Below are 15,404 nucleotides of genomic sequence, written 5' to 3'. Positions count from 1 at the left end.
TTGCATTAAAATTTTAATTCAAAATAGCCAAAATTATAAATTTCCTAATTTATCTATTGATTTGTGGTTAATATTGGTTCTCACAGTTACCACAAACTAATTAGTTCTCATTTGAATAGGCCTATATATATATATATATGAATGGACGAGATCACCACATGTGACTCTTTCCCCATCGCCGGCCAAAACGTGCTTCATCTTCCGGTGTTACACTTTACACCGATCCCTTTACAAAACACCGTCTGACGCCTCCTTCTCCACCCATCTCCGGCCACCGTTGCTTCTTATTCTCTATCCGTTTCCAACCACCGGTCATCATTTCCTTAACTCTCACTTTCACCGGTCGACTCCCCCTGTTGAACAACCTAGATCGGTTTCAATTTTTCATATACCAAGGTATTTGGTTTCTGCACACCCAGATCGGTTTCGGTTTTTGGTTTTTGTTCAGATCTCACTTCAGATAGAGGACGGAACCCAAATCTTGCCGGAGATGTAATCCATATATCATCGAAGATGTAACGCATAAGATGTAAGGTTTTTTTATGTAACCTAGATCTCTTTGGAGATGTAACGTCGAGTGTAACATAATGGTATCACAGTTATATTCATCAATCAGATCTAGAATCGTAGTATGTAGCACAATGTATTTTTGTCGTTATACGAAATGTATCACAATATGTTTTTGTTGTTTTACGAAATGTAACACAATATGTCAGGTAATGTTGCTACTAAGTGTATCACATTGTGTTTTTTCGTTATTTTATGAAGTGTATCACAGTGTGCATCATGTGTTTGCCGTTATTAGGAATCTTGAATTAGTTCATCTTCTCAGATGATACTAATCATAAAAATGATCTGATCAAGAATATAAAGAAAGCTCAATTTTAATAATCAAGAAAATACATCATTTCAAGGTGTGATCAATCACGTTTTTTTTGTTTCTATGTCATAACGTAGATATAAATACGATTGTCAAAACAACGATTTTGATTTAGACTTAAGATTATACAGTTAAGGATATACTGATCATAAAACAAATATATAAACGATTGTATGAAATTTCTTTTTTCATTCATAACTTATACACACGCACAGAACAACTTGGAAAACGAATTAGAAAAAGAGAGAATGATAGTTTAGAAGGAGAACTCGAAGGAAAAACCAGAAGGAAATAAAGAGGACATGCGACTCGATCGACTAGTTAAAATCGAGCACATGTGATCAGCTTTGAGAAGAAAGTTAGTGATGATATCAGTTTCAGTTTAAGTGATTATATGATTTTCTCAAATTGTTTTGCGATATACGATTTAGTGGTATTTTTTATGTGAAACGAAAAGCAAACGTGTCTTGTTCCTGAATACGTTTTGAGGATATTACATCGAGATCTGGTACCCAAAGAACATGTTTGAGTTACAATTGTATCAAAGGACAATTGAAAACGAGTGTTAAGAAGTTATGATCTCCGGACATTAAGTGATATGGCAAGGGGCCATGTTGACAGTCCTAAATCGATCTAGTTAACGAGCACACGTTATCGATATTAAAAAGGTTATATAATATGAAAAAGTTCAATAGTACATACGATACAAAATTTTAATACCTAACATAAATTCAAATGCATAACAATTTTTAATCGAACTTCTAAGATAAATTTTAAATAAAATAATATTCCAAAATAAACCTTATATGGACCTTAGAGGTTGTTTGTCATTACTTATAAAAACAACTTATTGACTTATTCCGGTGTAACACCAATAATAAACACTTTTGCGTGTTTGGATAAAAAATTTATACCGGTGCTAAACCAGTAATAAAAAGTTTTTGAAGAAGTTAAACTCTTCTGACTTATAATAAGTTGATAATTACTTTTGTAAAAAAACATAAGTTGTTTCAAATAAGCAATCCCAAACACCCCATAATCCTAAGGATTTGATTTATGCTAGATTTTATTTGCTACTTTATTGAAATCATTTCAAGAAAATAAATGCATTTACCAGTTTTGGCAACCAGTATCACAACAAATAAAAATGAAATAAACCTTTGCACTAGATATAGAATTGATGTGGATGACACAACCCTTTTTCTACAACCCAAATTCTTTTTAGTAAAAGGTTTAGTACCGGGAACCTAACCGGTCCCACACGACACCCAGTGTGAGTATACTATATAAGAGGTTGTTTGTTTACCTCTTAATAGTTTCATTAAGAGACAATCTTTGAATCGTTAAGAGGTGAATCTTGTTTGGCAAAAAAAAAGTTTGCTTCTTAATGGTTCTAAAACTTTTTGAATGATTTTGTATCCTGAATCTCCCTTAACCATTAAAAGAGCCCTAACTTCATTGTACACAATTACCAAACAATTATATTTCATTTTACATTATATTATAAGAGCTTCTTAATCATTCTGACCACTTAATCATTCTACACCAAACCATTCAGAAATTGTCAAACAGCCCTTAAGACTCACCCAACAGCAAAGTAGGAGGCCTGGATTCGAACCCGAGACTAACAACTTTTTGAGTAAACATCTCCTCGTCATTTGAGCCAACTAGACTACACATCAGGGACAAATGTTTTCGTTTTTAACTAATTCAATTTTACGACTCCTAGAAACAAATTAATTATGACGCACTTCATCTTAGAAATCCAAATCATCCGAATAGTACACGTACAAACATTAAGTGCCAACATAGTTGGTAGCTTGCAAGAACTAGGAATATTTGGTTGGTTTTTCATCAAGTTCTGTATGAATAAAGTTGTCTATGTGAATTAATCTGTCTGAATAAAATGAGAATATTTTTATTTGAAAGAGTTTTTTTCATAGATGGAAAGAGTGTTTTTAATTAGGAGGCGCAAGTTAAAAAAAATCGTTTTCTACATAAAATTCTTTTAGAAGCTTACTGAATAAATCATTACCAAACAATTCATGTATAGCTGACCAAATAAGTTGGGAATCGTATTATCATATTAAGCTTATTAAACAGCTAACGAACAGGTCCGAGTTAGTGATTGTAGAATTATTCAAAGGCCATGATAATAAGCTTCTCGTACAATTGTTCATCTTCTACATTTGGCAAAATGATTCTGGCTTGATATCACACCATATGCATGATATTTTGTCCTCTTACAATGCTACCATTTACCTTTCAATGCTTGACTTGTTATAATTGAACCTTAAATGCATGGTATTTGAACCTACAACCCTTATCATATATTTTGAAATGATATATTGATTTTCTGAAAAAACTATCATGCGTCAATTTTTTAAAATAAACAAGGTGACTGAAAATGTATAATTCATAACTTCTGCCTTCTATTAACATTTGGAGATGTAAAGAAAAAGAACCCATCATGTATCGTTTTGGAGATGCACAAAAATACATGAGAATCTGATCTACAATTATTTTTCTCATTGGAGTCGGCATTGTGCCAACCCCAAAAGCCATCTGTTTGAAGGATTCAGAAGGAGCAAATGAGCAGATCTTCCATGTGACGGTCCTTGGTAAAGATGCCTACCCACGAGAGAAAACGTGTGAAGATGAAGATAATCCATCTTGGAGAACACAACGAAATTTATGATGTTAACTGAGAACTTATCAACACAATGCAGCTGATTGATACAAATGGAACTCGTAGCTTATTCAATAAGATATACGTGATTATTTGCTAATGACTTAATGATACAAAAGATGATTTATTTAGTAAGCTTTTAGAAAGGAGCTTTATGCATGAAGCAAGTTTTTTTTTCCCAAACCTAACCCTCCTAATTAAAGAACAAGCTACTTCCATCTATGAAAAAATCCTCCCAAACCAAGACCTACCCAACAGATTAATCCACAAAAACAACTTTATCTATACAAAACTTGATGAGAAACCAACCAAGCAGCCCTTTAGTTCGACAAATGAACAAACCCCAAAAAAGAGATCCATGAAAAGAGGGGAGGGATGAGCACTAACACCAAATGTTGCCTGAATCACCCCATCTACCCTCCTGAGGAGAGGTTTGGTTAACAAAGGGGAAACCGGACTTGGAAATTGGAATTGATCTCAACAAAAACAAGAAAGAAGTTGGTAAGCATCGTCAGGGATTGAAGCAGGCAACTTTTCATGGAACATTGAAAATAGAATGTGGGTGTGAGATCATGCTGGGTCACAATACATACCACACCATGTTTATTTCATTACTGGTAGCCGAACAAGATGAAATAAATAATAAATTATAAGAAATTCTAAACAAGAAAAGAATACAACACAGTTGACCTTGGCAGGAAGAGCGATAGATGAACTTGGGAGAGCAAAACAAGGCTCTCTTTTTCTCTGGTTGTACACACAGGTAGAGTTCCTTTGGTAGTTTTAACTACACATTAAAAGTACAAATTTCTGGGCAACTGTGGGACCAACTAAAAGAAGGTTGTATGGAGAAAAGATAATGTTGTGTATATGATGAGTAGAATGAACCAAATAGATATTCGATAGGGACTTCGAGAAAGAACCAAAACAGCAGCTGCAGCTCACAACATGAGAGCCAGAATCCTTTTTCTTTTCTTTTAATTTGCTACTGGTTTTGCAATTGCTTGCTTGATGGCTTCAGCATATGTCCTGTGTTGATATGTAAGTGTGGATTCCAGCAAATCCCAAAGTGATGTCTTCGGATTCCAACCTAGCATCCATTAAAAACAACTTCCCATGAGAACTACTGCATCCCAAATAAAGAGTTCACCTCCAATTTTTATTGTACTTGTACGGGTATTAGATTAAAGAATGATTATTACATTAAAACTATAACAAGGTATTAGATTTTGAGAATAAAGAACTAGAAACATCCAGATCCACGTCAGTATGGGAACTCAAATTCCAAGGCTTAATTTTTCAGAATCAGAAGTCCTATCTTTTTAAGGGTCTGGTGAGTATTGATATAGCATAGAGAACAGACATCTTTCATCAGTTAGTTTGTGGTATGTATTAGTAGAAAAAAGTATCTAGAAGATCAATAAAAGATTAAAACATTATTTTCATCGCATAAAACAAAAGAACAGTCTGATTCTGTGATTGTCTATGCTTCATTGGCAACAGGTGCTATTAGTACTGCAGACTGTCCTCACAAATGCCAAAGTTACACAGTAAATCTACATATCGTTTTATAATTCATTTCATGGCGTTCAACCTTATCATGTTCATGTTAAAAAGGATTAACATCATGATCAGGGTAGTGGTTGAACAAGTCATTTGTACATATTGTATCAATACATGCTGGATTACATATACCCATGCTACTCCCTCTGTCCCAGACGAAAAAAAAGTCCACTTCCCAATTCTTTTGTCCAATAGAAGAATCCTGCTATGATTTATGTATTTCATATCTATTATTTGTAATACAGTAATATCTCCTGATATATGTATTTTATTATTTCAGTTAATTACCAATTAGTAATACTGAAGTACCATCAAGGGAGTATATAATGTAGATTTTTTTTGGAAAGAAGAGCAAATAATGTAGTTTTTCATCTTTCTACTTTCTAAAACTTAGAATAAAAGACAACTTTGATGTTCCTATAGTATCCTTACTTTTTTAAAAGGTCAGATAAAGAGCCATTTTGTTAACTTGTATTTAACCGTGTTACATTTGCCCAATAAATTTGTCTTCCAATCCTTGCTAATCTCACGTGGTTATGAGGGCTCTTCTTTTGTGGTAGGGGCCATCATTAAATATCCATAAGGATCCTTAGACAAATTTACAAACAGCTATGCCAATTATATTAGATTTTTTTGCAAAAGCAAGTTGAGAACAAAGATGCGGAGAGGATCAAACCTAATTGTTTGTTTATAATGGTCATGTCTGGAATTCTCTTGTCACTGTCATCATAACCTTCCCCATAAAATTCTTGGGAACTGACATCAATGGTGGGAGTCTCTATTGAATCTTCTCCGCTTACCTTCGAATATACCTGCCCAAAGCAAGAGGATCTATATCAATACATGGGAACAAACACAACAAGCTTGATTTTATCAACACGCTTTAGTTTCCCAGGATATGCTTCCCCTCAAATACTTATGCAAGCCGAAATGACAAAATGCATGCACATTAGCAGGGTAAAAGATTTACTCACCTGAGTCATCATTTCTGCAAGTTGTCTAACCGTGACTTCATTGTTAGGATTTCCCACATTGAAGATATGACCACTAGCTCTGGCTGGATTTTCCTGAGAAGTAGGGCAGAGAAGACAATAGCAACACTTGTCAAACACAAGATTATCTGTATGACTATATGTTAAAGAGAAAAGATTAAACATACAATCATCAAAAGGACAGCTTCAATAGCATCCTTGATATAAACAAAGGTTCTTTGTGATTCACCCCCATCCACAAGCTTGAGAGGCTCCCGTCTGAGGAGGTTCTGGGTAGAAAAAATAAACATCATTAGTACCTAGTATTCCAAGAAAATGAAAATAAGACTAAAAAATCCTCAAGTCACTGCATTTAAGGTTTAAACTAACATTGCTAAAGCATGCCAAAACCCTTGGAACACCCTCACTCGGACCATCAATCCCAGGAATGAAATCCATCCTAGGGCCAATCCAGTTGAAAGGCCTTACTATGGTGAACTCGAGACCATTCTCTGCACCCTCAGCTGTGAAGAAAAAAAAAAAGTGAGTGAGCATGCCACAGCTTGTGCTATTAGTAAATGAAAGACAATATGGATTAAGTTTGATCACCATAGATTAGCCTCTCTATTAACTGTTTCGCACATGCATATGACCATCTCTGCTTCTCAACTGAGCCAAATATGCATGGCGAAGTATCTTCTTTAAGAATATAGTAAGCAGGATCCTGTACACATAATTGTCCAAATAAGTGATTGAAAAGTAGCTAAGATTGCCTATCAAAAAAGAATGAAGTAGCTAGAAGATTGTAAAGGGAAAACACATGCACAAATAGGCAGGATATTGTAGGTAGAAGTATTCATAGAAACGGAGATGGCAGATACAGCAATAAGATGCCATCTAATCGACACAAATACACGATTAGAGTAGCTATATCATAGCAAGCTCCGATTTTTACCTACTAGTATATGTAACTGTTCACCATGTAATTAGAGTAACTACAACGAAAAATATCATCACCAAAATGTTAACGCAACTCTCAAGAATCAAGGATTAGAAACTTCTTTTTAGAATCTCATCACATAAAAATCAATTCGGATGGCTGACTTAAGAGTCTAAGTTATCATATAATAAGTAGAGAGAGTGTTGAATGAAATCCTGATTGAATGTAACTAGGGTGCGTTTGATTCGTTTCAGTGAGTGGAAATGAGAACGAGATTCATTCCCCCCAATTTGTCGAGGAATGCTTCATTACTCGATATTGGTAATGACCTGTCCCACTGCATCAAACCAGACACCATTAATGATTTTAATTTCCATCCACCATTCCCTGTTAAACCCAACCAAGCACCCCCTAAAAACAGATTCCACCAACAGAACAAATATTCAACCTCTACCAAGTCTACCTAACAGTTAACCCCCAGTTAATTCCACAACCAAAGCAACAAAAACAAATCTTACTTTCTACTTCCAATAAACATGTCACCCATTCATGTTCCTAATTATGAATTTTAATTTCATAACAATTGACATTACATCTGAGGTGAGAATGTTTAATGAGGTTTGAAAGAAAATCCAGCATGATTTACTTAAATAGCTTAAACGATAATAATTCAACTTCATTATCTCTAATTGGAGATCAGTCCTAAGAACACATTTCACAGTATCAAATGAACATGGACCAACGATTTGAAACTCACCTGTCGCAGGGGGCTATCTTTCGGAAGATAGCTACCTATCGTCTTCCCATATACTTCACACGTAGAGAAGTGGATGAGCCTCTTGTTATTCTCTGAGCAGTACTTAACCTATAAATAAGGGTGACATAGTTGTCCATCAAGTAAAATAGAATAGCTTAAAGCATACTTCCACCCATAACAGTAGGATTGGCTTTATAGTATACAGACAACCGGAAATGTCAAACCAGCATAAATTAGAGGCAACACATACCACAGGGAGCGCATCAATGAAATTGCTATAAATCGTGTCAAGTGGACGCGTATTATAATCCGCTGGAGTGCAAATAGCCGCCAGATTTATCGTCTAAATACAAATAAAAAGGCAGATATTAGAAAATTCAGCACAAAATAGTAATACTTGAAACCGATCTGCATTCTTGGATACAAGATCACGCAGTTTACTAGGTACTTAACCATTATTAGCATTTGCTTAATGTATTCTCGACTATCTTACACTCCAAACATATCACACACTTGAACCATGAAACTGACTAATAAAACCTATTAACCTAATTTTTCATTCCAAACAGAGAGTTAGAGGCAAGAAAAGTGAACATGAAGATCCGAAAAGATTCATGTTAGAAAAAACAGACTCTAAAACAAACACATCTGGAGAAAGCGATAGACAGTTTACCAGATCGGAACACTTGATGAGCCCTTCCAGACGAGAATCATTCTTGATATTAAGACGATGGAACTGAATGCGACCGGCCCAAGGCAGAGAGTCCGGTTCAAGTAGGTGCTTGATCTTGTCATTATAAACGTCAACAGCTAACACCGTGTGTGGTGTCTCCGACAACAGCTTCTCGCACAAATGTGAACCAATGAACCCTCCGGCACCGATCATACATATCGTCATCGGCTTTATCGTATTTCCGTCCAGATCTACCCTCGCCGTAGTCGATGCCATCTCTCTCTCCCGCTTTTCTCTGCAGTATAGATTCTCTCTCTCTCTCTCGAGATATTGGATTGGATCGGATCCGGCGTCGAAGAGAGGATTTTTGGGGGAACGGGGGAAGGTATTTAAAGGAGATGGAAAAAGGAGGGAGGAGGAGGCTCACACTTCACACACTTGCTTGCAATTAACTGTGTGAAGTGGAGATATTTGTCACTTTCTACTCTCACGAGTATGATACTCGTTGTGGCACTTTTGATCTACCGACGCGGCGCAAGCGGTTGTTGGTGATTTAGCGTAGGGATGAGGGCACTAGATCGCACCGCTTAAGGCTGTCTGTCGGTTACGTTCTTTTTCCACTCCTTTAAAAATAGGTTTCTGAATATTTTAACTATTCGTCGAAATAAATGCATTCCTATATATTGTTAAGCGAAAGATTAGGAAAAAAGTAATAAGAAATTTTGGATCTCTAATTATTTTTAATTTTAAATTCATCAATGAATCATGATACAAGAATTGATCCAGTATATTACATCCTAATGTGAATCTAATGGTAGATATATATCTTCTTACGTTTTTCACATTAATTCTCTTTCTCACTAAAACTCAACTAAATGCAATAGAGTATCTCTAACAGATTCTTTAAAACAAATGTTCTGAGATTTGTGTTTCAATAGATTCTTTAAAATCTTCTTTAAAATGTAGATAAAATAGTAAAATTTGAAGAATTTGAAGAATTTTTCAAAATAATTACTTAAGTGAAACATTTTTTTAGTTTTTCTATAAAATCCTTGAAATAAAATATAAAAAAAAATAATATAAAATATTTTAATAATATAATTCTTTTTTAAAGATTTTTTAATATTGATTTTCTATTTTAGAGCAATATAATAATATAATATAATCGATTTTAACCTTCAAAATATAAAATATTTTAATAATGTAATTCTTTTTTAAAGATTTTTTAATATTGATTTTCTATTTTAGAGCAATATAATAATNAAAATAAATAAAAAATTGTTGGAAATAAACATAATTTTTTTAGGAAATTTTAATTTGATTTTCTATTTTAAAATATTTTTTTGATGTACTAATTTTCTTTTCGTACAAATCAATATAAAAACTTATTTTTCATGTATTTAATGTTTAATTAAACTGATTTTGACATCAAAAAGTGTGTATCGTATTCTCTTTTAATCCACTATAGTTCATGTAACATGAGTCCATTATTATCCTACATTTTTTAATAACTTTAATTTATGATATTTAAATTTGTTATCGGATAATTTTTAAATAGAAGAAAAAAAACCTATAAAAAATTAGCATGATCTAACATTCAATGCTTATTTAATAAACGAGTGAGCTGATTTTATTTTGGCATTGTTTGTTCACCTTTTAATAATTTCATTAACCGACAACCTTTGGATCGTTAAGAGGTGAATCTTGTTTGGCAAAAAAAAATATGTCTCTTAATAATTCTAAAACCCTTTGAACGATTTTGTATCATGGATCTTCCTTAACCATTAAGAGTCCTAATTTCATTGTATACAATTACAAAACAATTATATTTCATTTTACATTATATCATGAGAGTCTCTTAATCATTCTACACCAAAACATTCAGCAATTGTCAAACAGTCTCTTAAAGAATTAATAAGATATATAACTGAAATTATTAACATCAAAAACAAAAACCAAATTATTTTACCAAATAAATCTATTTAATTATGGTTTTGCTGGTCGTGGCCAACGTCTCGTAACATTGTTTTTTTTTTTTATTTTCCCTATTGTATTCTACCAAATTACAAACTTTGAACGAAAATTTATATCTTTAAAAAATTATAAAAGTACTTTAATGATCGTTGTTTGTTTCATATCGAACTAAAACCATAAAACAACCAAATATCCGAACACCAAATCATTAGAAGTATAAGTCTAATAAAACTAAAATTTTCTCTTATTCGTTTCTAATACCAAGAGTCTGACTGCTTATACGCATATAACTACTCAGATGGATTCGGTCACATAACGTCACATACTTTATATTCACATGTATATCATATGTGTCACCTTGTAATGAAATCATGCATCTTTGTTAATTTAAATCCGTTTGGTTCAAATGAGTCGCGACATGCACCCTAGCCTGTTTGCGATGTCGGTGTCCTGGTTAGTGATCACACAACAGCTAAAACACTATTTTGTGTAAAGCATCAATAACCTACCATTTATCTATCATGCTGATATGATTTTAAACCAGGTAAAACATGTACCATATATAGCACCATAGACCATATACATGACATGAAACACGTTGCATAAACATAAATGTATCAAACCATGTTTCGCAAAATAACGTGATAAACATCCCCCCCCCCCTCATTTTCGTTCCAGTTCGTCGTTACAATCCATATCCACATGTACGTTTCCCACTAATATGTGAATTTGACATAAGAAAACACACCTTAATTTTGAAGAATTGTGTTGAGTTCTTTCTTACTTCATCTCCTACATCCTCTCATTTCCTCAATTTCAGGCTCCAATTCCCCAGACAACCATTGTCGCCCTCATTTCCCTCCTCATGCTATTTGAGCGTATTATAACCATACGGAATTTAATCCGTTAGTCGATCAATGTAATAGTCTTCTATCATTTCTATACGCAAATCAAAAAATAACCCTTGTATTATTTTATTCTCAAAAACAAGGTTTTGCATTAAGATACAGAGGATCGATAATGAGATCAAATATAATTCTTTAGTCTTCATAGTATATAAAAGCAAGAGTAAACTACAAAGTTGTCCCCATGATCTGTTGAAAATGACTTTTTTTCATCCATTTAATTTCGAAACTATAAGATGGTCATCATAGTTTATAAAAACGTCCGAATTTGCTCTTTTATCAATTTTATATCTTTTAACCAGTCAAAATCGATTTTATGATTTGGTCCATGTGGTTTTTGAATGGGTAAATAGAAAAAATCAACAAAGAGACAAAAATATTCCCTATTTAACGGAATATTTTGACGATCATTAGAATGAGAGACCAAGTCCGAATGTGTGTTTGCAAACCATGATTACCATCTTGTAATTTCAAAATTATAAGGATCGAAAAATGTTGTTTTTGACAAACCATAAGGACCAAATTTGTCGTTTTACTTTAAAAGTAAATACAAACCATATAACCAATTTTCATTTCATTATAATTACTATTGTAACAAGAACTAGAGTAAATTACGGATTTGGTCCTTGTGGTTTACACTTCCTACCGACAGTAGTCCTAGAATCAAAATATATACAAGGATGGTATCCTTGGTATGCATTTTCGCACCTTTGTTTGGATTTCGTGTGATTTCAAGATTTAGAAAAATAGGGAAAGAGATGGAAGGAATCCACGATCTACAAGTTCCACACGACCAACAACGGTGTCTCCACATGATCTGCAAGTTCCAAATGCATGAACCAAGGATGTCGTTGCCCCTATCTCGTCGGTGAAGCATGACCCATCCTCTCCCCCTTAACGATCCACGAATCATGAATCATTTTTTCATTACAAGATCTACTTTTTTCTTTTACATCTCAATTTCTTCACTGCAAGATCCACGAACCATTTTTCTTTTACACCTCCACAAGAAGAATTCTCAGGTTTAGGGTTTTGGTTCATAATATTTTCTGTTTCTGCAACTTAAGGCAAAGACCTTGGGTTTTTGTTTTCTGCTTCTACATCTCTTATGATTTAGGGTTTTTGTTTATCTTTAGACTTAGGGGCCGTTTACCTAAACACTTACTCGATAAGCATTTACCGTAAAATTCAACACTATCACTAGATTTTATTTACTAAAACGCATCGTATGCAACAATTTATCCTGGTAAGTGCTAACCATGGTAAGAGTTCTCGTCCTCACTTACCGGGTAAGACTCTCGATTCTTGTCTTCGTTCTTACCGGGTAAGATTTTTAGTATTTCCCATATTCATCCGGTAAAGTAAAGTGACTTGGTAAGCGCTTACCCAGGTAAGCGTTTGGTAAACATCACCTTAGTGTCTTTGATTCATAGGGTTTTATATCTTATATTTTGAAATGGATTTACACATCTGTCGTGTTGTGTTTTTGAGGTTGATAGGTTCTCTGTATGTGATATAAATCGATTCTAAGTTTCAAATTGGCGTTGATTTAACTGCGCCAAACATAAATAAACCAGAGGTTCGAGCAACGTCGTCTTCTCCATGAGGGTTTTAGTTTTGAGCTTTTGGATTTTGATTTAAGAAATCCAAAGTTAATTTTCGGGTTCTAATTTGGGGTTTATAGGACGGTTTTTCTTATTGAGGTTGAATAGTGGGATTTTATTTGTTTATGGTTTATGGGTTTGGTTTATGGTGTGGTGGCCGGAGGTGGTGGGGAACGTATCGTACACTTTTATTTGTTTAATCAATTCTATAATATCAAGTAATAATTGTTTAATGGATTAAAAATAAAAATATAGATAAAAAGACTAAAATATCCTTGAATTTAATTGGACTAACATAATATTTTTGATCTTATTAAAGGAAGGGACCCGGTATGTACAAAAATACATACCAAAAGTACTATCCATATAAAAAATGTAAACCACATGAATCAAATCCGTAACTTACTCCAAAAACTATTAACCATGTCTGTTAATAAATGCAACTTCTAGCACTCAATTATTCGTATTGGAATGAGAATATTTGGATCTAAATACGTATTAAGAAGGAATAAGAAGAAAGTGGTTCACGTGGAGTGTCATGTCTGAATTATTAAGTTCACATGCTTGATGAATATTTTATATTCCAAAATTTAAATAATTAAGTAGACAAGATAAAATTAATATAAACAAGTTTTCGTAATTATTTATACATACTTCAATAGGGTTGGGTCTTATGAGAAGAGAAATATAAAAAGAGATCTCTACTATTGGATTGATCCTAATTAAATGTCAATATTAATGAGGTACACTGAAATATACTAGACCAATTTCTTTTTAGAACGTAATTCATGAGTGAATATGAAATTATAAATTATCAGAAATTCAAATTTGTTCTTATACTTCTCATTATAACTTTTTTTTCATATAATATTTCGTCTACTTCAATAATATTTTTGTTTGTGTATTTATATTTAAAATATATAAATGAAATAGAAAACCACGGCCAAAATGATATTTGCATTTTGAAAGTAAAATTTAATTCACAAAACAATTTTCTTTTATATTTTAATAACTTATAACATCACGTTTTTATATATATGCAATTTAAATGATTAATTTTTATATAATACTAGAATGATACTCGTACCATACAGTGAGATACATTTTTATTTTTAATGTTTCGTTTTATTTTTTGTCTATATTGATATAATAAGGTGTATGTGGTTTTGAGAAAGATAATGTATTTACTTTTGAACAAAAATAAATTTGAAAAAATCTATCGAAATTAATATTAAATTAATTATTTATAAGTTCGTATTTTTTTTCTCAATTTCTTTAATTTAATTTTTTATTATAATTTAATTTAGATCTAATATCGAAATAATTTATTTTTAGCTTAACAATATATTTTTTTATAAAGATAATGATTCTGTTAGAACTCAATAATTAACCTAATTATATTTTAATTTTTTATATTTAAATGAAATGTTTATCATTTATTTGATTATGATAATCTGTAGTTAGTTATACGGATTTAAAAATGGAGTTTTAATAAATTGTACTTACGCACAATTTACCTGTAATCTTAAATTTTAAGTAACGTGCATTAATAAATAATATTTCATATATAAAGAATGATTTTAATATAGTATAAATTAATAATTTAATATATTTTTAGATAAATTATTTGTACACGTAACAGCAATGTGCTTGAGAAGAAGAAATACGATGTCATAAAATGATCTCAAAAGTAAAATTGAGAAAAATGAAAGGGAAGTAATTTTTAAAGTTTCACTTTGATCCTAACATTTGCAATTTCACTTTGATATTAAGTAGAAGGGTATTCGTGCAATGCATCGAGACATATTTTAATTTCAATATTTCGTTTTATTTTTTATCCATGTCAATATAATACAATTTTATATGGTTTTGAGAAAACGATAATGTTTTTATTTTTAAATAAAATATAAATTTGAAAATATCATATAAAATTTACAAAAAAATATATTAATATTAGAATCAAATTATCTAATTAAAAGTTATTGTTTGTTTATTTTTTTAATTCAATTTTTTATTATAATTTAATTTAATGTAACAAATTAACTTAATTTAGGTTTAATAATATTATTTTTATAAAGATGATAATTAATTATTCTATTAAAACTCAATAATTATCCTAATTATATTTTAGATTTTATATATTTTAAAATGAGATATTTATCCTCTATTTGATTATATTTATCCGCAATTAGTTATACGAATTCAAGCATATAGCTTTAATAAGTTGTACTTATGCACAAAATATAGTATAGATTGGTTGTTTACCAACACTTACCCGGGTAAATGCTTATCGAAAAAATTCAAAAACTATCAATTACTTACCAGATAAGATTTTAGTCTATCAAAACAATATCGTATGCAACAACTAACCTGGTAAGTGCTAACCGCGGTAAGAGTCGTCGCCGTCACTTACCGGGTAAGACTCTCTCAGTCCTTGCCTTCGCTCTT

At 32.1% G+C, this 15,404-nt stretch overlaps 1 protein-coding gene across 1 annotated transcript; it reads right to left on the bottom strand.

Moving 5' to 3' along the window:
* Nucleotides 1-4,129: 4,129 nt before the first annotated feature.
* Nucleotides 4,130-8,951, bottom strand: LOC112520788 (UDP-D-apiose/UDP-D-xylose synthase 2). The gene is made up of 9 exons (XM_025129356.1): nucleotides 8,474-8,951; nucleotides 8,051-8,143; nucleotides 7,801-7,908; nucleotides 6,713-6,827; nucleotides 6,494-6,627; nucleotides 6,292-6,393; nucleotides 6,107-6,199; nucleotides 5,809-5,944; nucleotides 4,130-4,659 (listed from the first exon to the last, which is right to left on the bottom strand). Exons 1-9 carry the CDS (start codon nucleotides 8,747-8,749, stop codon nucleotides 4,547-4,549), a joined length of 1,170 nt encoding a protein of 389 aa, XP_024985124.1. The 5' UTR covers nucleotides 8,750-8,951; the 3' UTR covers nucleotides 4,130-4,546.
* Nucleotides 8,952-15,404: the final 6,453 nt, after the last annotated feature.

This window comes from Cynara cardunculus (assembly GCF_001531365.2).
Source record: "Cynara cardunculus var. scolymus isolate 2C chromosome LG 11, CcrdV1, whole genome shotgun sequence".
NCBI classification, from domain to species: domain Eukaryota; kingdom Viridiplantae; phylum Streptophyta; class Magnoliopsida; order Asterales; family Asteraceae; genus Cynara; species Cynara cardunculus.
This window is presented reverse-complemented; position numbering and strand designations above follow the sequence as displayed.

Coding starts and splice junctions, on each gene's coding strand:
- LOC112520788 (XM_025129356.1), bottom strand. CDS start 8,749: ATGGCATCGACTACGGCGAGGGTAGATCTGGACGGAAATACGATAAAG. Junction 8,144..8,473: donor TCATCAAGTGTTCCGATCTG/GTAAACTGTCTA, acceptor ATTTGTATTTAG/ACGATAAATCTGGCGGCTAT. Junction 6,200..6,291: donor AAGCTGTCCTTTTGATGATT/GTATGTTTAATC, acceptor CCTACTTCTCAG/GAAAATCCAGCCAGAGCTAG.